At 34.9% G+C, this 25,969-nt stretch overlaps 1 protein-coding gene across 1 annotated transcript; it reads right to left on the bottom strand.

Annotated features, from left to right (window-relative positions):
• Positions 1 to 17,175: 17,175 nt before the first annotated feature.
• LOC113330632 (cytochrome c biogenesis protein CCS1, chloroplastic-like) lies at positions 17,176 to 20,323 on the bottom strand. The gene is made up of 8 exons (XM_026577454.1): positions 19,728 to 20,323; positions 19,303 to 19,522; positions 19,099 to 19,210; positions 18,646 to 18,918; positions 18,258 to 18,526; positions 17,975 to 18,131; positions 17,799 to 17,882; positions 17,176 to 17,673 (listed from the first exon to the last, which is right to left on the bottom strand). The coding sequence occupies exons 1-8, from the start codon at positions 20,131 to 20,133 to the stop codon at positions 17,533 to 17,535; spliced, it is 1,662 nt and encodes a 553-aa protein (XP_026433239.1). The 5' UTR covers positions 20,134 to 20,323; the 3' UTR covers positions 17,176 to 17,532.
• Between the last annotated feature and the right edge of the window lie 5,646 nt (positions 20,324 to 25,969).

Below are 25,969 nucleotides of genomic sequence, written 5' to 3'. Positions count from 1 at the left end.
TAACAAGCTAAGTTCAATCTAACAGTCGAAAGATATTAGCTTGAATCTAATCAGGTTTTGATCTAACGGTGAATATTGAATGCTTTGTTACCAAGGTAGCATTGATTGCAAACCCTAATTGAAAAGACGAGGGTACCAAATATACCTCAATCTAAAACTTTTCCACTGATAAGTCCTTTCTCCGAAAATGATTTTCTATGGACTGTGTCGAGATAATACAACTAATTGGTTCACACTTCGTGTGATCATCTATGGATACGAGATCGAGACAATACAACAACGAAGTATGTTTACTTGATAAATGGTTTGGACTTAACCAAACACAATATAATTACTATCCAGTAAATAGGAATTAACGTTTGTGTATTTTACTTCTAATTATAATAAAAAAAAACAATAATAATTACGGAAATAGAAAAGTAAAAGACACAACAAGATTTTGTTAACGAGGAAACCGAAAATACAGAAAAACCCCGGGACCTTGTCCAGAATTGAATACTCTCAGGATTAAGCCACTATACAAAATCAAACCAACTTCATATAGTTGAGACCAAGCAACTAAACCTATAGTTCACCTAGTTCCGTCTGTATTATCACGCCTCCAACTTGTAATAAGTCACGTACTTGCAACAATTCCTTTGGTTCATATTCCAAACAGTAAAGGAACAACAAATCTGTTTAGTAACAACTCTTTTCAACCAAGTGATGTGAGTTCGACAAAAGGCTCTTCCGTTTATTTCAATAAACTCCTTTGTCAGGTCCTTAGATATATCTAATAAAAACTACCAAAGTAATTGTCAAGATATTGCAATCAATACTTTGAATCACAAAGAATTGTATTGATGCCGATCTACTCAATTAATCAATCCAATCTACCACAAGGATAAACTCATTATAGTTGGATCCTCTTTAACCGAAACAAGTATTGTGCACACCAAAGATTATGAACCCAAATCAGAAATCTTCTTTGTCTTCAAATCTTTTTAGATCTTTAATAAACACCTGCACACAATCAACTTGAATCTCTTGTGATCAATCACGCACAAAACGGAGTCTGTTAACAATGGACTATCACAAGACGTCTTTAGATCTACAAACAGTCTAAAGATCCTCGTCGAAACTTCGATCTAGTTTGAGTGAATCTTATATCAGAAGAGAAGATTCTCAAGCATAAAAAAACTAGGTGCAATCAAAGTTCAACAACCGTTAGTCAATCAAATCAATCGAAAACAAAAGATAAACCACAATTATCTAGTTTCCCACCAATGGTACTAATAGAGCTTCTCAATCCCAAAGAAGTCTTTAAACTGAGTGGCCATAGGATATTTCGCCCAATTAGGTTACTTTCCTCTCCGAATAGGCGGCTCTCCACCAGTAACAACACAACTAGGTAGTTTTGCTGGCTCTGAGGATTAGTTTGCTCGAAACGCAAACTTTCATGTTTATGTCCCAAGGAAGTTTGGACTCCAAGGAATTTCCAAAACCGAAAATATTCTCAAGATATGCAATATATTCCAAATTCGGTTTCCATAATTCCGGGAAATGCTTTGTCCAAACATTGACAGAAAATTTCATAGAAAATCTCCAACTAGTAAATGCACATTACTAATTTTCATTTTTCCAAAAATAAAATTAAAAACCTTAATTAAAAGATTCTCAATTTATTTTTCGATCCGGGATTTTCCTTTAACTATTAAGGAATATCTTTGAACAATAAAAGATAAGTGTTACTGCACATGTTCAAATAATGTCGACATCTTAACTTTGTAAGATGGTGTCCCATTCAATCTCTGGTGTAATGAAGTGTTTGAGAATATTGGAATCAAATATGGTGGTCTTCTTGAGGTTCATACATCCACATTAAAATGGGAAGATGCTTCCGCAATTCGTCTTTTGGTTCAAGATTTTGATGGTCAGGAACATACTAATTTTTTACGTCACAAGGATCAATCTTTTCCAGTTTTGATCAAACCTTTAATTTCCATTAATGGTATCCCTGATCAATCTTTCAAAAAAGTTAGGGTTTCATCTTCTAACCCTATAATATTGGATTCAACATCGTCTTCACAGGATCCTCCTACTTTCTAAATTGGTTGGCCGAGTATACAGCAGGCAAAGTCAATATCGAGTAATTATAGCAAAGATTTTTGCGTTCAAAAAGGAAAGAATATCGCTGGAACTTCTTCTGCAAGTTTGAATTTGAATTCAAATTCAAATGTTAACGGAACAGTGGATCCTAAACGGAAATCTAGGCGCATTCAAATTTTGGATAAAGGCACCTCTAAATCAATTTTGGGGCCACCACCAATTTTGAAAATACCAGCATTTATTCAATCAACAACATTGGATTCCAATTTTAATACTTCAACGACTCTTATACCACACTATTCCTCAGAAGAAGATGTTGACGAATTTCTGAAAGAAGCTGTTTCAATTCCTTACCTTCAAAAATTGGATCCGACTGTAAGCGAAATTGTATCAGTAGAGGGTAATGTTGCATCACATTCTATCACGAGCACTAATTTTCCTTCATCAGGACAGTGGCAACAAGTCAGAGGCAAAGTTGATCCAATTTTGAGACAACAATTTGAAAACATTGTCACTCAAATGATTAATTAGGGTCAAATATGGTTTATTCTTCAAAGGCAGTGGAAAAGAAAATGTAGAGGTAATGATGGACACTATGAATGATCATCTTAAGAACTTCAAGGCAGAAAATGGTAAATTTATCTAACTTTATTTACCTTTTTTGTGTTTTTGGGTTTATGGTTTTATATCCATGGATTTCAAAATTATCTGCTGGAATATGAGAGGTCTTAATGACCTTAATATAAGAGATATCATTAAGAAAAAGTGTAGAGATTGGAGGCATGGTATTTTGCTTCTTCAAGAGACCAAGTTACAACAATGTAATGACTTACTTGTTTGGCAAACTTGGGGAAATAAAAATGTGAATTGGTTAGATGCCCCTTATGAAGGAAGCTCAGGTGGCATTTTATGCTTTTGGGATGACTCAAAAGTTAATGTTTTAGATTCCCTTGTAGGAAATTATTCAATAGCAATACATTTTCAGATGAGGGATACTCAATTTGAGTGGATTTTCACTGGTATTTATGCTCCTAATTCCAACAATACCAGTGAAATATTCCTTTTCTGGAGAGAAATTGAAGAAGTCAGATGCTACTGGAATCTGCCTTGGGTCATAGGGGGAGATTTAATGAAATCAGATTCAGTTATGAAAGATCTTCTGGTGGTGAACAAACTGCAGGCATGAGAAAACTAAATAACTTCATTTCAAGACATCAGTTGATTGATTTGCCTTTAAATGAAGATTCTTTTACTTGGACAAATAATCAGTTTCACAGTATAAGGAGTAGGATTAATAGATTGTTACTTTCTACGGAGTGGGAACAACAATTTCTAGAGTTATTCAACAAGTTTTACCAAGACCTTGCTCTGATCATTCTCATATTGCTCTTTTGTGTGATGGTGTGAAGATAGGACCTGTACCATTTCACTGTGAGTCTTATTGGTACTCTCACCCTGATTTTATCTCATTTATTTTTACTACTTGGTCCTCTTTTGATGTTTTAGGTAATGCTGGATTTTCTTTCTGCAAGAAACCACAACTTCTTAAGCCAAAACTCAATGGATCAAACAAAAATTTGGTGACCTTGATAGGAGATTGGAAGAGCTGGAGGAATTTTTTTTTTCTTTGGATGCTGAAGAAAACAACAATAATGAACTTACGAAGGAGCAGTGGGATACAAGATTACACGCAAGACAAGAACTTTGTCAACTCTCAATACTCAAAGCAGAGAAGTGGAGAGCAAGAGTTACTCATATGCAACAACATGATGATAATACCAAGTATTTTCACAGACTTGCAACTGAAAGGAGAAGGAAAAGCTCCATAGGTGCAATCAAGGTTGATGGTGTTATGACCTACAATGAGAAGGAAATTAAAGAAGGTATTGTGCACTTTTTCAAAATATTTTTCAAACTCAAGCTGCCAGAAATGTTTCAATGGAATTCATGTACTTCAATCAAGTTTCTGAGGATCAAAATACTTTATTAGAATGTGATATCACTGAAGATGAATGTCTTACAACTATGAAAAGACTAGCACAAGCAAAGGCTCCAGGAACAGATGGTTTCCCTATAAGATTTTATGTTTTTGTATGGGACATCATTAAGCAGGATTAAATGTTGGTGATTAAGGAGCTGCAACAAAAAAAAAATCTTGGACTGGAGGCTCAAGAACACCTTTATTTCCTTAATTCCAAATAAAGACACAATTGAAGAAATCAAAGACTTAAGACCAATTAGTCTTGTTCATGGTGTTTATAAGATTATTTCTAAGATTCTCACAAATAGATTCAAGAACATCTTACCTGATATTATTTCTTCACAACAAACTGCTTTCTTAAGGAAAAGACAAATTCTGGATGGAGTTTTGGTGGTCAATGAGCTTATTGATTCTATAATTAGAAGTGGAAAACCTGGAATTCTAGTCAAGGTGGACTTTGAGAAGGCTTTTGATCATGTTAATTGGGAGTTTCTTGATAAAATTATGGCAAAAATGGGTTTTGGTAATAAATGGAGATGTTGGATTAAATGTTGTGTAGAGTTAGTGAGGTTTTCTGTTTTGGTGAATGACTCTTCTGAAGGTTATTTCAAATCAAAAAAAGGAATCAGACAGGGAGATCCTTTATTTCCTTTTCTTTTTCTTTTAGTTGGAGAAGCTCTTTCCTTTATGATCAAACAAGCTCGAGACAATGGTTTAATTTCTGGTTTTCAGGTTGCTGAGGTGGTACTGTTGTTAGTCATCCGCAATTTGCAGATGACACTCTTATCTTTCTAGATGCTGACATTAGTCAGGTTAAAAACATAAGAATCTTTTTTTTATCTTTTGAGCAGCTGACAAGGTTAAAAATAAACTTTGCAAAAAGTGAAATTTTTGGTGTGGGTTGTACTGGAGACATTGCTCAATTCTGGGTTGTTACAATGGTGTGCTGCCAACCAAATATCTTGGTTTACCTTTGGGGGATAAGAGTGGTGGTGTTGCAAAATGGGAGTTGGTTATTGAAAAATTCATCAAATATCTTGCTGGATGGAAGAAAACAACTCTAAGTAGAGCATGTAAAATTGATTTAATTAATAGTGTATTGGCAAGTTTGCTAGTTTACTATATGTCCTTGTTTGTTATGCCTGCTTCTGTGGCTAAGAGGCTTGAAAAGATCATGAGAAATTTTCTCTGGAATGATAACAAAAGCAAGAAGAAGATGAAATTGGTAAATTAGCCTGCTGTTTGTAGAAGAAGAAAATATGGAGGTCTTGGTGTTAAAGTTTTAAAGAAGATGAACAAGGCTCAGCTTTCTAAGTGGTTATGGAGATTTGCAACTGAAGATAATGTTTTTACGGAAGGATATAATTGATGAGAAATATGGAGTTGAGCAGCAGGGTTGGTTTTTTATAAAATTCCTAAAATCACTTATGGGATGAGCCTTTGGAAAGGTATTATGAATTGCAGTAAAATATTCAAAAGTCACATTAAGTTCAAAGTGAATTCTGGTTGAAATGCTAGTTTTTGGAAGGATAAGTGGCTCTTAGATATCCCTTTGTGTTTAAAGTTTCCTCACCTTTTTGCAATCTCAAGAGCTAAGGAATTAACTGTAGCTGAAAGGAATTTAATCTTGCGAAGAATGTCTCCTGCTGCTAGACTGGAATTCTCAGAGTTGCAGAACAGTTTAGAAGGGTTGGTGCTTAACAACAATGCCAAAGATGAAATTCTCTGGAGTATTAACAGCAAAGGTCAATTCTCAGTTAAATCAACATATGATACTCTTGCCAACAATGATTATGATCCTGCTCAACAACACATCTTCAAATTTATCTGGGAACAACATTTACCTACCAAAATTTGTTTTTTCCTATGGACATTAGCTCATAACAGTTTGCCTACCAGAGACATGCTCAGAAGAAGAAGAATAAAAGTCACACCAAATTGTTTATTCTGCAGTCAACATGAATCTGTAGAACATGTTTTCCTCCATTGGAATTTTGCAGGTAAGATCTGGAATCACTTCAAAGAAAAATTGAAATGGAATTTCATTATGCCGGATGATATTTTTACAATGCTTTTATCTTGGAGTAATCCTCAGTATCAGGCTCAACAATTACAAATTTGGCATATGATCTTTATTGTTGTTATTTGGTGCATCTGGAAGGAGAGGAATGCAAGAGTATTTCAAATCAAGGAGAGTAATGAGGTTGTTGTTCATAACAAGATTAAGTACACTCTTTTCACTTGGTGCTTAGTGTTCAAGAATTTTGAAGATAAAACTTTCAAAGATATAATGTCTAGTTGGCCTAGGATGTTTTTTGATTGAAGAAGCTTCTGTTGCTTTCTTTAATCTTCTTTTCTCTTTTTCTTTCTTCTTCTTCTCTTATATTCTTTGAGGGTGGTACAAGCCTTTTGTACCCTCTCCTTTTTGATCAATATAATCCTCTTTACCGATAAAAAAAAAACTTTGGAAGTCCTCTTTCATACTTACAATCTTGAAATCGATTTGCCACACTTCCAAACAAGTTTAGAATTGGTTCATCTGACTTTCAAGAACTATGTGATTGATCAAGAACACTCAACCACCAATCATGGGTTTCATGGTTCTACCAAAACAAGTTTCGGTTCTACCTCCATGTGGGTACTGGAATTAGTCACACTAGATTTCCAAAAATCCGGTTGACTAGGTACTAGGATCGGTTCCCACATATATATGGTATCTAACTTGTATTTGTTGCACATGTCCATAGGATCGGTTCCCAATGTCTAAAAAGCGTGTTGCACATGTTCATAAAATCGGTTCCTAATATCTAGAAACTTGTTGCACCTCTTACAAGGATCGATTCCCCTTTGTGATCGATTGCACCTCTTACTAGGATCTGTTCCCCTTTCCCTAGAGTTGGTCATACCAATTACAACAAATCGATCATACCATCTCAGGTGATTACTCAAGATCGGTTTTATTAATAAAAGTCATACCAATACAAAAGTCAGGCATTGCGAATAGTTTTACCAAGAACATAAACAAGTCATGAGCGGTTATACTAATCACACATATTGGTAATTCAAAAGATAAGCAATGAATAACAATACCAATAAGCCTAGCGATTTCCCTTTCGATTCACAAAACAAATTCATGAATTCACTTCCTTTAAACGAATGTAAAACATTGTTTCCTAGGATGAAATCTTCACCTTATACCCATACATAATCACAATAGCATTCAAACGATTATGTCAATGTATTATATACAAAGTTTAATGGTTAAGCAATAAACCTCTTATTGTATTCCTTAATACTATGCCTAACTAGAGTATAATCATTCATGCTTCGCAGTTATGTTTTCAATATGCACGACTTGAAAGATATGTTAGGGAATGAAACAGTTCAAGTCAAATATCACTAACCTCAAGTGGAAGGATGATGTTGTCGTTGTAGCTCCTTACTTCTTCACTTCTTCAAGTCTTCGTAATACTTGTAAACGAAGTTGACTGTAGTACATAATCAAGCGACTCTTTAAATGAGTTTTGGCTCACTAAAATATGACAACCAAACATGACATGCCAACGCTTGGTGGGTTCAACCGAGTTATTCTCTAACAATCCCTCCCTTTGTCAATTTTAGTGACAAAAATCTTACATCATATAGATAAACAAATTACAAGAATTCATTACACATACGCTTGATTCCCGAATTTAACAGCACAATAACCTGTATACATTCAATCCATAAATGACGCCGTTGACATTATAATAACAAAGCTAATACTCCCCCTAAAGGTAAGATAGGTAGATTTTTTCAATCTGCACGTCTTTGTTATTCCTTTGTAGTCCATATAACTACAAGTATCATATGATCTGCTACTCCCCCTTAGTCTATGCTTTAGTCTTTCATTAGATAAACGTTTAAGCACCAATGTCCTTTCCCCTAGTGATACCAATCAATATAAATCAATACCAGTATCACTTGTTTACTCCATATATTTCTCCCTACTTTTGTCACAAAATGACAAAGATACGAGCAAATAAAGGACAAACCGAAAGGATCTTACAAATCTCACAAGACTTGCGACCTATAGAGTTAATCACGAGGGTTCCACACACCATTTTTGATAACCAATATCAAAATCGAAACTACAAAGTAATCTTGTTTTGATATGTTACCAAGGAAACAATTGCTCGAAGAAATTTTACCTAATAGTTTAGCAAACCAAAAAATCGACTAAGCACCTTAGTTCCTTTGCTAAAACGATTGTAAAAATACAATCGCTTGTTCGATAAGACCAAAAAAAGGATAATTATATTTTTCTCACCAGGTTCTAATTATCCATATAACTTAGACCTTTTACTTTTAAACAAGAAAAGTACTAGGTTAGTTAACTAGCATTTCTTGTTAAGGAATTCGATTAGACTTGAATAACCGAAACCTCTACTTTGATAAGTCTAACTAAGATCAGAATTAACTTAGTTTATCTTATCCGGAATCGAATTGGACTAAACAATTCATCCCGAAAACCTTTTCTTTCGTTAAGCCATGAACAATTCATACAAACCAAATAAATTAACTTGCGTAATTATTCACCTCAACCGGAAGCAATTGAAACATCATATAAATAAATTAACTTGCATAATTATTCACCTCAACCGGAAGCTATTGAAACACCATATACATTAAAGCACCGCAATTGCACCGAAATCTTGTAAGCCTAAACGATTGATACCAAACAATAAAGCAAGATAACAATAGTTTTTTTTTTAACCGGAAAAAATTGAATCACACACTCATCCATACACAAATAATGGAATGAAATATCAATTGTACCGAAATTTTTTTAAGAAAAAGCAATAAATATATGCAATGAACTCAGGCTCTTCTTAAACAGGAAAACGATTAACTAACATAGTTGTTACCTCAAATTTCGCATCCTCTTCTCCAATATGTTTGTATCTTCTTCCAGGGAGAACTGATATCGAAATATTATTATGTTGTCATCCTTATGCAATACAAAAGAATAACAACAACCAACCTTTACCAGAGAAAGGTTGAAAACAGGTTTTTAACTATTGCAAGCAAAAGTTGAAAACCCTGAAACACATATGCTTTTATGCTAAACCAAACGATTCAACATATTGTGACTTTTTCACATATTGTTTCAATCAGAACCCTCATGATCCTTTGATAAAGCCTACCAACATGGGCTAGAACTTAATCCTGCTAAACCAAAAAGTCACCCAAACCATAAAGGTTCACAACATATGGGATCGAATATTAAGGTCAGAAAACCGAAATCAAACATCCCATAAACATACATAGGAATAAGATAAAGCATTCAAGCACATTCTATGTAAACATAAACTATCACAAAAAAAATTATAAACCAAATAATTTTATTCATAATAGACCTTATACAATTACCGAAAGAAATCAAAAATTGATGTCTATTATTTTGGATTAAGTATTACAACATATAAGTTTATCTCTAGTGGTGCTCTTGTTGTTCACTGAGGTTTCTTCAGTGTCCAAACTTTTGAAACATGTCTCAAGAGACTTGTCTGCAACCACTTCTTGTTTCTCAATATTCACCGAAGATTCCTCGGTATTCTGAATCTTAAGTTTTCCCTTCTCTTTCTAATGATTGATTCTTTGTTTCAGAAGATTCAATTCCACAATCAACTTCAAGAGATTTGACTCGAGCAGTTTTTCATTCGAGACTGCAATTTCCAAAAGATCACGAGCAACTTCAAAATCTACCATCAACATAAGCATAAGCTCAAAAGAAATATGATTCCTTTTATGTTCATTCGAGAAATAACATTTGAACTCAACTGGAAAGGTTTCAAGTTTTCGAAGTTGAGATTCAATGTCAATAGTATTTTCACACATCTTTGACCGTAGACAGAATAAGGGTCGGTCCTATAGATGGTTTATATAAAAATTAAAACTTGGTTTCCAAGATTGAAATACCTAATCAAGGTATTTTATTTGTGAAAATATACACTTTCGGAAACATCATAAGAGTTTTTCCGAACCAATATGACCTAAAAGTTCTGAAAATATTTTTTTTCCAACTTTTCTTATGGACTTTCCAAAGATCGATAGTATTTTTATAAAAATAGAAAAGATACTCATGAGTATAATATTATACTTTCTTCATATTCTCGTGCTTTTTTTAAGAACTTTTCTTTTATTTGAATTGAGCATATCTAGGAAAATTCTGAATGCCAACATCAGTTGTTGGAGTGAGCTAGTGATAGCTCTGAATTTATGGAACATGATCCATCATGATATTTTTGAATATCTTCCCTTTTGTGATTCTTCCAAGAATAAACTTCTTTCGTTGTGTCACAGCTGGAGTGATCTGATTTAACAGAATGATCAGTTCGATGAATAGAATCATAGGCGTGACTTGAAGTTTTTTGAGTTGTGAAATAACCAGAACTCTTGTATCGACCCAGAAATTCCTTGGAGTATGACAACATCATTTGATGATATTGTTTCCTGGATTCTATTTCAGATAGTTGATCAACAACAAAGCAGCATGATTTGAAATCATTTGTTTTTGTTATATGAGTTGATCTTTTTCTCTGTTTAAGAGATAATCATCGTCAGATGATGTTGACCGGATACTAGTCAAAGGATTACCCCTTAAAACACATCTATTTTGATCCTTGTAAGTGGTTAGACTATTAGAATCACGATGTTGTATGTTAGTTAAGAGATTCTGAAGAATAGAATCACATATCCTTGTTTTAACTAACACACCACTTTTGGCTTGAACAAATTCAAGTCCTTTAGATTCAGTATATTCATGAATCAAAGATTCTATGACGATCTTTTCGGCAGATGGATAATATATATTATCCTTTAGATTATATTTTTCAGCAAGCTTTATGAAAAATTTGATCTCATAACTGTCATCTGAATCTGACTTGTATGTCACAACACTTTGTTTTCTTATTAACTCATCTTGGTTAATATTTCTTGAGTTGTCTTCAACTATTGAACTAACAGTGCAGAGCTGTTTATCAGGTTTTGAAAACAAACATTCTTTATGAAGTATATCATCTTCTTGCTCTACGTTAACTGAATCAAACATAGATTCAATTTCTTATAGGTTGGATCGCACCAAACACATATTGTTAGATCTTTTCGTGTTTGCCTGCTCTGATACCAATTGAAAAGACGAGGGTACCAAATATACCTCAATCTAAAAAATTTCCACCTATAAGTCCTTTCTCTGAAAGTGATTGTCCATGAATGAGTCGAGACAATACAACTAACCGGTTCACACTTCGTGTGATCGTATATGGATACGAGATCGAGACAATACAACAACGAAGTATGTTTACTTGATAAAAGGTTCGGAGTTAACCAAACACAATAGGATTAGTATCAAGTAAATAGGAATTAACGTTTGTGTATTTTACTTCTAATTATAATAAAAAAACACAATTATAATTGCGGAAATAGAAAAGTAAAAGACACAACAAGATTTTGTTAACGAGGAAATCGCAAATGCAGAAAAACCCCAGGACCTTGTCCAGAATTGAATACTCTCAGGATTAAGACGCTATACAAAATCAAACCAACTTCATATAGTTGAGACCAAGCAACTAAACCTATAGTTCACCTAGTTCCGCCGGTATTCCCACGCCTCCAACTTGTAATAAGTCACGTACTTGGAACAATTCCTTTGGTTCGTATTCCAAAAAGTAAAGGAACAACAAATTTGTTCGGTAACAACTCTTTTCAACCAAGTGATGTGAGTTCGACACAGGCTCTTCCGTTTATCTCAATAAACTCCTTTGTCAGGTCCTTAGATCTATCTAATAAAAACTCCCAAAGTAATTGTCAAGATATTGCAATCAATACTTTGAATCACAAAGAATTGTATTGATGCTGATCTACTCAACTAATCAATCCAGTCTACCACAAGGATAAACCGATTATATTTGTATCTTCTTTAACAGAAACAAGTATTGTGCACACCAAAGATTATGAACCCAAATCAGAAATATTCTTCGTCTTCAAATCTTCTTAGATCTTCAATAAACACTTGCACACAATCAACTTGAATCTCTTGTGGTCAATCACGCACGGAACGGAGTCTGTTAACAATGGACTATCATAAAACGTCTTTGGGTCTACAAACAGTCTAAAGATCCTCGTCAAAACTTCGATCTAGTTTGAGTGAATCTTATATCAGAAGAGAAGATTCTCAAGAATAAACAAACTAGGTGCAATCAAAGTTCAACAACCGTTAGTCAATCAAATCAATCGAAAACAAAAGATAAACCGCAATTATCTAGTTTCTCACCAACGGTACTAATAGAACTTCTCAATCCCAAAGAAGTCTTTAAATTGAGCGGCCGTAAGATATTTCGCCTAATTAGGTTACTTTCCTCTGGCGGCTCCACCAGTAACAACACAACTAGGTAATTTTGCTGGCTTTGAGGATTAGTTTGCTCGAAATGCAAACTTTGATATTTATAGACCAAGGAAGTTTGGACACCAAAGAATTTACAAAGCCTAAAATATTCTCATGATATGCAATATATTCCAAATTCGGTTTCCATAATTCCTGGAAATGCTTTGTCCAAAAATTGACCAAAAATCTCTTAGAAAATCTCCAACTAGTAAATGCACATTACTAATTTTCATTTTTCCAAAAATAAAATTAAAAACCTTAATTAAGAGATTCTTAATTTATTTTTCGATCCGGGATTTTCCTTTAGCTATTAAGTAATATCTTTGAACAATAAAAGATAAGCGTTACTTCTCATGTTCAAAGAATGTCGACATCTTAACTTTGTAAGTCTTCTTTCATACTTACAATCTTGAAACCGATTTTCCACACTTCCAAACAAATTTAGAATTAGTTCATCTAACTTTCAAGAACTATATGATTGATCAAGAACACTCAATCACCAATCATGGGTTTCTTGGTTTTACCAAAACAAGTTTCGGTTCTACCTCCATGTGGGTACTGGAATTAGTCACACTAGCTTTCCAAAAATTCGGTTGACTAGGTAGTAGGATCGATTCCCACATATATATGGTATCTAACTTGTATTTGTTGAACATGTTCATAGGATCGGTTCCCAATGTCTAAAAAGCATGTTGCACATGTTCATAGAATCGGTTCCTAATATCTAGAAACTGGTTGCACCTCTTACAAGGATCGATTCCCCTTTGTAATAGATTGCACCTCTTACTAGGATCGGTTCCCCTTTGCCTAGAGTTGGTCATACCAATTACAACAAATCGATCATACCATCTTAGGTGATTACTCAAGATCGGTTTCAATACAAAAGTCAGGCCTTGCGAATAGTTTTACCAAGAACATAAACAAGTCATGAGCGGTTATACTAATCACACATATTGGTAATTCAAAATATAAGAAATGAATAACAATACCAATAAGCCTAGCAATTTCCCTTTCGATTCACAAAACAAATTCATGAATTTACTTCCTTTAAACGAATGTAAAACATTTTTTCCTAGGATGAAATCTTCACCTTATACCCATACATAATCACAATAGCATTCAAACGATTATGTCGATGTCTTATATACAAAGTTTAATGGTTAAGCAATAAACCTCGTATTGTATTCCTTAATACTATGTCTAACTAGAGTGTAATCATTCATGCTTCGCAGTTATGTTTTCAATGTGCACGACTTGAAAGATACGTTAGGGAATAAAACGGGTTCAAGTCAAATATCACTAACCTCAAGTGGAAGGATGATGTTGTCGTTTTAGCTCCTTACTTCTTCACATCTTCAAGTCTTCGTAATACTTGTAATGTCTCATATCCTAATACTTTCAAGCTAACCTAAACGAAGTTGACTCTAGTACATAATCGAGCGATTCTTTAAATGAGTTTTAGCTCATTAAAATATGACAACCAAACTTGACATACCAACGCTTGGTGGGTTCAACCGAGCTATGCTCTAACACTAATCCCCACACCTCGTGTGTGATACTAGTTGTGACTTCGATTATCCTTTAAAATAGGTTTTTATAAAACCATTATAGGTTAACGACTTAAAGACTTCATTGAGATTATGAAGACGAACCCAACTATTTTCTCTGTAGTTGCGTGTTCTGATCTTACTTTGTTCTATCGTATTAAGTACTATCTTCTCTGAGATTTGCTCGAGATTTTTAATCTCCGATAGGTAAGATAAAAAGTAGTCACAAACAGCTTCGAGGTATCGTTTGTGATTCCACAATATCTTGTTCTTCTACCATACGGTTAAGATCATTGTGAGGTGATTTATGTTACTAGGCTGTTCTTTGGGAATATAAGTCTGGTATATCAATTAGTTCATGCTCACCTTGATTTATCAAAAAAAGGAACAAAAACTCGTAGGTATTTCTGTGGGAGACAGATTTATCTATTCAATAGACTTTTCTGTGTGAGATGGATTTGTTTATCAAGTCTTCTACTTTGGTTCGTCGCAACTCTTAGTTGTGGGTGAGATCATCTAAGGGAATCAAGTGCGTAGAGTCTTGCTGGGATTCAGAGGCGTAAGGAACGAGACTGTACCTTAATCCGTGTGAGATTGGTTAGGGCTCAACTACATTCCAGTCTGAAGTTAACTTGTAGCAGGCTAGAGTATGTAGCGTCTTAATACAGTGTGGTGTTCAAATCTGGACTAGGTTCCGGGGTTTTTCTACATTTGCGGTTTCCTCGTTAACAAAATTTCTGGTGTCTATGTTATTTCTTTTACGCATTATATTTTCTATATAATTGAAATATCACAGGTTGTGCGTAGTTCAATCAATTGGTGAATCCAACCTTTGGTTGTTGATTGAAATGGATTGACACTTGGATATTGGTCTTTGGTACCATCCAAGTTATTTTTCATATTAATCCGGCTCACATATTTCTATCTGTTCGATTGCAGATTGATTTGATAAATTGAAATTTAACTCTTGGATGTATTTTTCTTGATTGAGTCTGACTGTCTAGTTGATTCTCTTGGAAATATATTGGAGTTAGTCCATACAGATTGCCTAAACGAAATATTGGGTGTGGTTGTTAGACCCCCTCTTTTTCACATTTAATTGATTCAGATATGATGTGATCAACATCATATTCGTTCTGAATATTAATCTGGGTCAGACACCAGAGATGAATTCTGAATTCAAAAGAGGCGCTGAGTCTTTCAGCTTAATCATGAAATATATGGAATATTAAAAGCTCTGCCTCAGAAACCCTAATATCGTCGACATATATTATTATTTTCATGATGTTACAGAACTACAATTCACTTCTCTTGCAGAAGGTGAAGACATAAATTTCTTATGATCCTGATCAGAGATACATAATTTCCGATGTGATTTTACGAATATAACCTTTGTCAAAAATCCACCATCAACACCAAGGTAGTACAAATGAAGAAAGAGAATAACTATGTTCCACAAGGTATTACACATCTAAAATTTCACAGAAAAACCTCTCTTTCTCATTCTCTCATAGGGGTATTTATAGTATTCTGAATTTTCCTGATATCGCACACGTAGATGATCTTGGCTTCTTCGTCACTTCTCTACGTCAGGACCGTACACGTGTCCTTAATGACAGCTCCCTTTCCTGGAACCCGCTTAACGGATACTGGCATCCTTATCTGGGGTCCACCCTGTTGACGTGTACTCTTCTCCTTGCAACTGTCGTATTCTAGATTGGCTTCATGACTTGGACATTGTATACTATATCGTCCGCCATAACCACCTACCCGATACCCTTTTCTCACTCACCCCGCGATCATGGGTTAATCAAGCGACAACCTTTCCATTTCTTCCTTCTCCCTTGGTCACGCGGTCGTCTTCCTCCATTCTATATTCTTCCGATTCACCTACTTCTCGCGCCGGATCCTTAGTCCCTTCTATGTACTTTTTGTACTTCCCTTCGTACCTACATCATCTCCTAGTATAATTGCTTCATTCACCATCTCTTCTTTGGCTTCTCAACTTGTTCTAGAGTGAAATTCCCGCTTTTGCCTTTTTCTTAATTTTTGGGTATCTACGACGACACTTTTGCTAGAGAGTGTAAGTGTTGAGATTATTAATAGTCCCAAATTGTCTAGGCAATCTAAAATCTTGTGGTTTATAATTCTTAGGACCATACCACACATTGCCAATTGGTTTCGAGTTGGATGTCCATATTCTAACATGTATCAGAGCAGGCCAGAGTAGGCTATTTACAACGAGTAATTTGATCGCGCCTTTACTCCGCGTCGATTTAATTATTATTCACATGTCAGACCCAACGAGACTACACGTATGTTGAGATTATTATGCCAATAATGCATGGGTAAATGTATGGATTTCAATATTTTCGGTGGCAAGGGTTATACTTGAACCCAACAACAACAGGGAAAAAAAAAAAAAAAAAGAAAAAGAAAAAAAAAAGGGAAACCATGTCTTTATTCAAATAAAAAAATTACTCTCTCTTCTCTTACTCCTTCTTCTTCAACAACAAACTCATCAAGAACAACCCTTCTCTGCTCAGATCTAGTTCATTTTGGGCTGGATCTGAGCAGCAGGTTTCTTCACCAATCACCATTTCTTGTTTTCTAGGTTAGTTAGTAGTTATAGCTTAATTTTTATTATGTTTTCTTCTTATCTACACCATTATGATGGTTTTATCTACTCTTTTGAGGTTTATCTTCGCTTTAGTGGCGGTTATTGGTTATTGAATTGGGTTTCAAGATCGATAGTGATGTTCTCCAACGACGAAATCTTTATCTTCATCGATGATTTCTTTGACGACGGAAGCTTCATCACTAGTTTCAAGAGATTTGAGCAAATAACTCCTATTTTGGGAGCATTTCTTTCTGAAGAAGAAAAACAAACTAAATGGTTGGATTCTAATTCCGCGAAAAAACCATTCTTCCTCCGATTTAATCGGATCTTATTCATACTTGTATTTGTCTTACTCCGGTAATCCTTCTCTTTCTCTTGTGGATTTCTCGGTATTGTACTTGTACGGTGTGTTCTTCTTACTTTGTATTCTCTTATTTTCGATCTTAAACTCATTGTAACCTTGAATTTCCATTAATGAAAAGGTTCCTTATTTATTAAAAAAAAAAAAAAAAACTGACTGTAATAATCCAAGTACAAGCTGGAATCGCTTTATTCATCACCCCTATTTAGTAAACTATGATATGACCTTTTTCATTTTCACCTGATATAATCAGTCAGGTTTACTTAATTATTAGTATAACCTTTTTCAATTTTACCTGATATAATCTGTCAGGTTTACAAAGCTCACTAGAAAGCTCCCTATACATCCAAATTGTTTCCCTAATTCACTATTGGGACTTTCTGGTACCATTGTAGCTTTGGAATGACAGAAGGAATGGTTCTGACGAATAAGCTCAATTGGACTTCCAAAGCAAAGCTAACTATACTAACCATCTTAAGAAGAATACTGAAATTTTGCCACTGATTACTTCTATGATTGTTGCGGAGCTGGTGAATTTATAATTTCTGGGACTTGATCGAGCAAGCGATTCATCTCTTCAGGAAATTCAATTTTCGCACGGTTACTCTTTCCTCCGATGACCACAGTTGTACCATCTTGCAAGGCCCATATCTTACATGGAAGCAGAAAGAATGTACTACCAATCAGAATATGATGAAACTAGATTGAACATTAAGGTTTATGATGTTTTGAAGAACCAAATCCATGTACCCCGCAAAAGAGAAAAATTTGTTCACCTGTGAATGTGATAGATAACTAATGCAGGTTGTAAGCATAAGAGCACCAAAACCAGCATACACAATAGGCACCCCTGGGTCAGTCTGGTTTCAAAATAGCAGTTAACTCCATCACATAATCCAGAGTAAAAAATGGCTATTTGTCGGGGTATACTAGTAATGAATTAAATACTCACCTTTAGATCCAGACCAGTACTACCAATTGCATCCACAATTTCAACTTTGGTACCATTAATATCAATAGGAAGCTTTGAGTTTGGCCGCCGAACTCCTACAAACTTCCCTTCTTCGTCGTACAAAATAATTGACTGAAGATCACGTGCAAGCATTGATCTGATTTCACCCCAGATAAAAAAGAATTAGAGGAAGAAATATTTAAATTGAAAATGTAAGAAGTTAATTTCCATAACATATGAGACATAATGGAAAAGGTGAATGCTTAAAGAATAAAGAACATACATTCCCTTTACATCAGGAGCATCATCATTTCCTCCAGTTGGTAGAAAGGTTCCGAAAAGCTTTTTGTCTCCATTCAGCTTCAGACGTGCCACTGCCAAATTGAAAGGTCCTTCGTCGTTCTTAAGTACTTGAAGAGCTGAAATACTCCAATCTGTCTGGTATATAGTTATCCCATCATATCTCAACGGGTCGTTCACACTAATGGTTTTTCTCATGACCTCCTTCCCGTCAAGGTCAAATAGGGATAAATCAGTGCGATACTGTGAAATCTGAGCATAGAATTACAGACCAATCTCAGTTTGATGATTTAAGATTTAATGCATACTTGTACATAGTTATTATCAATTAATTTTCAGATAAAGATTTATGAACTGTTAAATACTAATACCTCCCCACTGTTATAGTACTCCATGATGAATTTGTTGACATGAACTTCCGTGTTGAATGCTGGTGTTGGCTTAGACAAAAATCCATTTGGACCCAGAACATCACCCATCACAAAGTTTAGTCCTTGTGGAACTGTCACAGAGCCGCGGAAGCTTCCTGTAGCACTGAGAGTACCTCCTGCCATTATTAACAGCATTGCTATATGTACTCCAATGGGAGCAAAGCGCCCAGCCAACCCTTTGAATGCATACAAAGTTGGTCCTTTTAGGAACACCTATCGCCATAAGAAATAGCACCATAACTACTGTGAGGATACAAACTCCTCCGGGTACTATGGGTTGAGAAAGCAAAACAGAATCATGAACTATGTAAATTACTCAAGACAAAAATATGGAACTCAGTAATCACTCATAGTTATCATCTACATCAGCAAGACAGAGGCAAGGCCGTGTACCTCATATCCAGCTCCCATGAGAATGACACCTAAGTCTCGAACAGATGCTCGAGGAAGATTATCAGTAAATTCCTGTTTACGAATGGCCTCTGCTGAGTGCATGAAACCCCATCTGCAGATACCCATGATTCCTGTTATAAGTAAAATCTTCACCGGTTCACTTCCATCTGAAGAAGATGATGAGATTTGTAGAGGGAAGCACACCTTCTTGCAACTCTTACTAAGGGAATTTGTGTTGTGTAAGTGCATGCCATGAGTGAAGCTCCCAAGAGAACCAACATTCCAAGAAAAATAGGAGACGAAAACATGTGATCGAATCCAAGGCCAAGAACCCATCTCCATGTAAATATCCCCAAGACAGGATTATCTTCAGGGTACTGCTTAAAATAATATTCTGGGGCTTCTCCTTGATCAATGGCAGTTCCTGTGTGGAACCAAATGAAACAATCAAAATGAGCCAATTATGAGAAACTCATATCTGCCTGACTAAAGAAACGCCTTCAGTATTGATATCTTCAGTATCCTACTGACCACAACAAAAAAAAACAAAAACGAATGCTAACAAACAACCATTCAACCAAACCATGCAACATAAAAAGAACTCAAGTAAAAAGAGAATTGTAATATACCCAGAGCCATGAGAGCAGCAATGGTGAACATTTCACCAATAGCTAAAGGTAGATTAGAAAGAATAGACAAAACCTTTCTGGGTACTCTTTTAAAGTACTTAAAAACTGGATTTCCAACTGAACTTGAATTGACTTGTTTATTTCCATTAACATTTTCTTCTTCTGATATTGATGGAGCTCCTTCAGAAAGTATTATTTTCTTAGATATGGGTTTATTGTTCTTAAGTTCTTTAGAGTTTTTTTTAATTTCTGATACTATTGTGAAAGGTTTATTTCTGTTATAAAAGTGACTATGAAAATTGGTTCTGCAAGTTGATTTAATAAGGAAAGAATTCGATGGTGTGAAACTACTCTGCGTTTTTGTGGGTTTTATGGAATCCATTCTAACTACAGCTTGTAAGAACATTTTCTCATGAATTGTGTGAAAAAAGGTCCCAGAAAATGAAACAAGAATCAATGAAATATTGATAAGAGAAGATCAAAGGAAAGGGTTTTTCAATTTGAGGAATTTGGATGGACGGGATTTTGGATAAGGTAGTAATGGCAGGAAAGGAAAAGAGTAGTCAAAGAGTTCCCATGGTGAGTGACCGAGTGGTGAGTTGGTGACACTTTTCTCACCTTTGAAATGAAGAATATATTTAAAGAAAAAAAATTAAAGTTTTTGTTTTTTTTACTAGATGGGCATATTTCTTTTTTTTTTTACTTTTAACTTGGCTTGCGCGACGCTCCGCACATATTTTGAGTTTGTAATTTTTGAACCAATTATATGTTGCCAAATGCCCACGCCAAAACGCTCGCGTCAGAAAACTCGGAAAATGTCTATTTCGACTAGGAAACGAGGGTTTCGTTATCATTCAACGTGGGAGTTTTATTTGTCTAAGCCTTTAAGTCTTTAGATACCCGAAAAACAGATTTAGACCCACGTCCGAATGCAGCTAATTGGACTGACCCCACTGCCAGACCCAACCGTCCAAACCCAAATATACAACTACACTATTACAAACCTCGAATCCAGCTAGTTGAACTCACCCCACTGCCAAAACCAACCCTCTAAAACTAACTATACAACTGAACTATTACAAATCTTTATGGTGGGGATTAAACTCCTGACTTCCTTCTTAGTGGAATTGATGGGAAACCACGAGGAAAACATATTACAAAAAAAAACTTAATGGGTTGCAAGAATTTATAATTATCTAGCATCCATTGCCTTTGCAGAGAAAACTCCTAGAAAGTGTTCAAAATTATTATTAACAATTTGTAGTTAAATTTCTTTATTAAATTAGGAAAAATAGTTTAAAGTATTATTTCAAACAAATAAACAAATAGAATAATGATATCTAATTAGTTAGCAAAATAAGGAATCCTATACTTTAGTTAATAATTTAATAACCGACATATAATATTATTAATAGTATTCATATACCCTTTAACTACAATGTAAATTCCGATAAAAACAAAATTTGGATCAGTTAAATATAATTAAATAATTAAAAGAATACTCGATCTCTACAGTAAAACATAAAACTCATTATATCAATTTTGGGGTATCCAAAGTTATCTTAGATGGATTTGAATTTTGTACGTTTATAAATATGAGTCATACTTACGGCTAGTCGAGAGGAAGTTTTCTCTCTAAGGTAGGAAGTTTTGAGAACCAGAAGGATGTTCTTTTTTTCAGTGACGATTTTACTGTTTATATTTACTTTTTGCAAATTATAGAGGTAAGGTGTCCAATATCTGGGGGATCTGTGAGACATATCAGGTTATCACAGGGTATTTGGGGGCTTAGGCTCGCAATAAATTTATTCATATTTTAGCTGGGGATATTGGTCGTTTGCATATTATGCTTGATTTTTCAGTTTTAATAGTGGGACTGGGTCACTATGAACTTACTTTTGGAATAAATTTTAGGTTTCAGGTCGGATGAGACCCATTGAGAAACAAAACCTTCTTATATATTCTAGACTTAGATGGTGGCATCTAAATTCATAAGGTGTACGCATTACGAAGATATCATGTGGTACCTAGATTCATGCTATCATTTGAGACTGGAGTTAGTATGGCATTTTCTTGTCCATTGAGTAAGACGAGGTTAGGATAGCATATATTTAGGTTTCTCTACTTTATTTTTGTAGATCCATCTGGTGGTGGATCTTTTATAGATATTATATAGATGCAATATCTTTTATAGATATTGTAGATCCATCTGGTGGTGGATCTTCTGCTTTGTGTTGTATGTAAAAGACATTTAATCATTTTGGTTTAGTAGAACTGAGCAGTACGTTAATGGCTCCTCGATGTTGTATTTGTTTCCGCTGATCACCCTTCGGGATGATATGCTCACTCAATTCCTATGTTCAGTTTCAGGGACAGATCAAGTAATGTTCACAAAGACGAATGTTCAGGATTTGAAGATTTGAACTAGGATTGGAAATCTAATCGAATGTTAATTTACACCGTGACCTTTGAATAAATTTGTTTCTATTTGAATATCAACTCAGTATTGTATATGTATCATTTGAGAGATGTTTCTTATATATTCTAAGAGAGGGTTTATTTGTGGGTTAAGATTTGTATCAAATATTTAATTTGATAACTTTTTGATAAATAATTTAGATCCTTGATGCCTCATTATGTTCTTTGATCTCTTAGATTATTAAGTAGCATAACTTTTGGGCGTTACAACTGCCAAGGGTTGCTTCATAATCCATCTTGAACACTTCTGCAACTCAAAATATTGTTTCCAAAATATATAATCACTAATATTTTCCAATATTAATAATTGGATTATCCTACTAGTATAACAACCATATTGATTTGCAAACCCATGCACTTTACTGAATTAGTCACCTATAGTTATGTGCATTCTTATGGAAAGAAAAGCACATTAAATTTTGATACTAAGGTAGTCATGAAAATGTATCTCAATTAATATGGATATAACCATGAGTATCAAAAGAATAAAAAAGAATAAAAAAATATTATTGTTAAATACATATTCAATATTTCCTGATAGATGAACATTTTGTTATGTCAACTTATGTCAACATCGAAATCTATCAAGCAAATAAACAAACAGTTCAAAAAATGGAAGTTAGAACCAATTCAGAATTGTTCTGGGATTGGTTCGGGAGTAGGATCGGTTCTTAGGTAGATGTCAATATCGTTATTTAAATGTGAAAGTTAATTGGAATTCAACATTTCTTTAATACATGTCTTAGAAATTGCTTTATAACATGTTTTCAAAGCATGGATTCAAGTTAAAAGTTCAACACAAGTATCCTATTAGGGTTATGTCGAAATCTTGAAAGGATAGAAACATATACTTTGTAACTCCATATATTAAGTTGTGGAAACAACTAATGTATATTAGTCCTCTTGATACTTTGATCATAGATAGTGATCAAGTCATCTAAATACAAAAATTTGGATATCAAGTCAATTCAATAGTCACTATTTTGAATTTCAAGGATGATGTCATCATTTGCTCTTCAATATTTTCTTCATGTCTTCAGTGACTAACTGGGCATTGTCTCAATATTTCTATATCATAAGTCTAACCTAAATAAGCTGACTTTAGTAAGCAATTCAAGCAATGATTTTTGGAACCAAACTTGACATACCAACGCTTGGTGGGTTAAACCGAGCAGTCCTCTAACCGTCTTTCTAATTATATATTTAAAATTTTGTATATGTCACCTAATCGGAGTAGTTTCTCAAACATTCATTGACTCAACTTTTAAGAAAATACCTCACTTTGGGTTGAATTTGTGTAATTCTAAAGTTCTTAAGGATTATCATGCTTCTTATTCACTGTTAGATATGCTTGATTCTAACACCGTGCAGCTTAACCATGAGGAATCTATAGTTTTCCCTAGTTTTATATTTTTATTGATGGTGGTTTTTTGTTTATGGTGAAAACTGTAAAACTTCATATTTATGTGCCTTCATTCTGTAAGGAAGTAGAGCCATTAAAAGCCAATAAGTGCATATGCATCTCTACTTACATGTGTACATCTATATTTATGATTTTTGTCCGGCCGAATTCGGAAAATATATGTATGACTGCACGATTTGTATTTACTGCGTCATTCAGTATCTACATGTACGAAGTTTATTAGAATAATATTGGTGCATGTTGCAATAATCCCAGGTACTCTATAAATTTTATTATATTAAAGCTTGGGCTCCTAGTTGCACTATTCACTAATGCAGAACCTGCTGAGTATCTATTTTATGTCGTGTTCCCAGTTGAACTCTTAATACTGACATGACATGACGATTAATATTCACTCTCAGCTGATCCCAAAGTTCTGAATTAAGATATGGATGAAGATACCTGATCGGAAAAGCGCAAGTTATGCCAACAAAACCAAAGATGCGCTACTCACAAGAGTAAAAAATTAGTAATTTTGTGTTAACGTACAAAATTCACCTAAATTGAAATTTTTTGTCACTTCACAAAATCCAATTTTTTTCTTAACCTAATTTTATGGCAATTCACAAAATTGGATTTTCTACCCTAAAATGGAACACGCGCGCTATCTTGATCCCTATTGGTCGAGACTAAACCTAGGAAATCTAGGAATTAGCCCATTATATGGCCGGTGGTATAAGAATCCAAGCAAAAGTTATAAAATCAAAGATAAAAGGAAACATTCAGTCACAGAAATGTGCGTGGCCGGACCACTTGTCCGATCAATTTATCTCGCTTCCCGGCTCCCACGGCCGACCGGACATGCTCCATGTATCTACCACATGCTCCTCTTCATGACCGACCAATCATATATCTCCTATCCTACATGCTTCGCTCCCAGTAGCCGGCCAAAGTAGGCTAGTAGAACTGCTCGATTTTATTAAGTATTTAGATCTCGGACGATCAGAACAGTCACAAAGGGATTACTGCCACTCAACTTAGTCGATCGATTTGGCTGACCTAACGCCTCCCATATCCGACCGGTTGGGTACCATGGTGACTACATGTCACTCGCCTACTATTCTAGCTAATTAGGTCACTCCTAGCCTACATGCTCCGCTCTAATTGTTTGCCAAAGTAAGCTAGTCGGGCTGTTTAATTTCTTAAGATATTAAATCTTGGCTTCCCAAGTCAGTCGCAAATTGATCACGACCATCCAACTTGGCCTACTGAATTAGCTAACCTAAACCGCTATACGTTCGGCAAACAAGGTGTCGTTGTGACTACCAATCACTCATTATTTCGACCAATTAGATTGCTTGCAGCCTACATTCTTTGCTCCAAATTTTCGGTCAAAGTAGGATGACCGAGCTGCTTCAATCTTATTAAAATTGGATAAGGGTCGTCTAAGTCAGTCTTTAATCGATCACTGCCACTCAACTTGGCCGGACGATTTGGTTGACCTAGCGTCTCCCATGTTCGACCAATCGTGTGTCATGATGATCATCGTCGGCCCCTCTACCTCCTCAGCAAATAGGAACACTCCTAGCCTTCGTGAAGCCAGATCCAACTATTTTCTTTGTAGTTGCGTATCTGATCTTACTTGTTCTATCATATTGAGTTTTATCTTCTCTAAGATTTACTCGAGATTTATCTCTGATAGGTAAGATATAAATAGTAATCACAACCGTTCTTCGTCTTAGACTCTTGTGATTCCGCAAAATTTTTTTTTGTTAATCAGTTGGGTTATTGTGAGGTGATTGATATTTCTAAGATACTCTTCGGGAGTATAAGACCGGATTATCAATTGGTTCATGTTCACCTTGATAAATCAAAATACGGAACAAAAACCGAATAAAGAATAGACATATCTGTGGGAGACAGATTTGTTTATCAGTCTTCGACTCAGGGTCATAACAACTCTTAGTTGTTGGTGAGATCATCTAAGGGAATCAAGTGCGCAGAATCCGGCGTGGTTCTAGAGGCGTAAGGAACACGACTGTACCTTAATCGGTGTGAGACTTGGTTAGGGCTCAACTACATTCCAGTCCAAAGTTAACTTGTAGTAGGCTAGTGTCTGTAGCGGCTTAATACAGTGTGGTGTTCCAATCTGGACTAGGTCCGGGGGTTTTTCTGCATTTGCAGTTTCCTCATTAACAAAACTTCTGTTGTCTGTGATATTTCTTTTCCACATTGTATTTTTATATAATTGAAATATCACATATTGTGTGTAGTTCAATCAGTTGATAAATCCGACCTTGTTTGTTGGATATAACTTGATTGGCGCTTGGGCATTGGTCTTTGATACCGTCCAAGATATTTT

This window comes from Papaver somniferum, unplaced genomic scaffold (genome assembly GCF_003573695.1).
Source record: "Papaver somniferum cultivar HN1 unplaced genomic scaffold, ASM357369v1 unplaced-scaffold_118, whole genome shotgun sequence".
In the NCBI taxonomy this organism is placed as follows: domain Eukaryota; kingdom Viridiplantae; phylum Streptophyta; class Magnoliopsida; order Ranunculales; family Papaveraceae; genus Papaver; species Papaver somniferum.
Note: the sequence above shows the minus strand (reverse complement) of the source record. Positions and strands in the feature narration are given on the sequence as shown.

What these genes read in the sequence shown, in the direction of transcription:
- LOC113330632 (XM_026577454.1), bottom strand. Translation starts at nt 20,133, where the DNA reads ATGTTCTTACAAGCTGTAGTTAGAATGGATTCCATAAAACCCACAAAA. An exon ending in GCTCCTGATGTAAAGGGAAT is followed by an intron (nt 18,132 to 18,257) that starts GTATGTTCTTTA and finishes GGGTGAAATCAG; the next exon opens with ATCAATGCTTGCACGTGATC. An exon ending in GTACTGGTCTGGATCTAAAG is followed by an intron (nt 17,883 to 17,974) that starts GTGAGTATTTAA and finishes TTTTGAAACCAG; the next exon opens with ACTGACCCAGGGGTGCCTAT.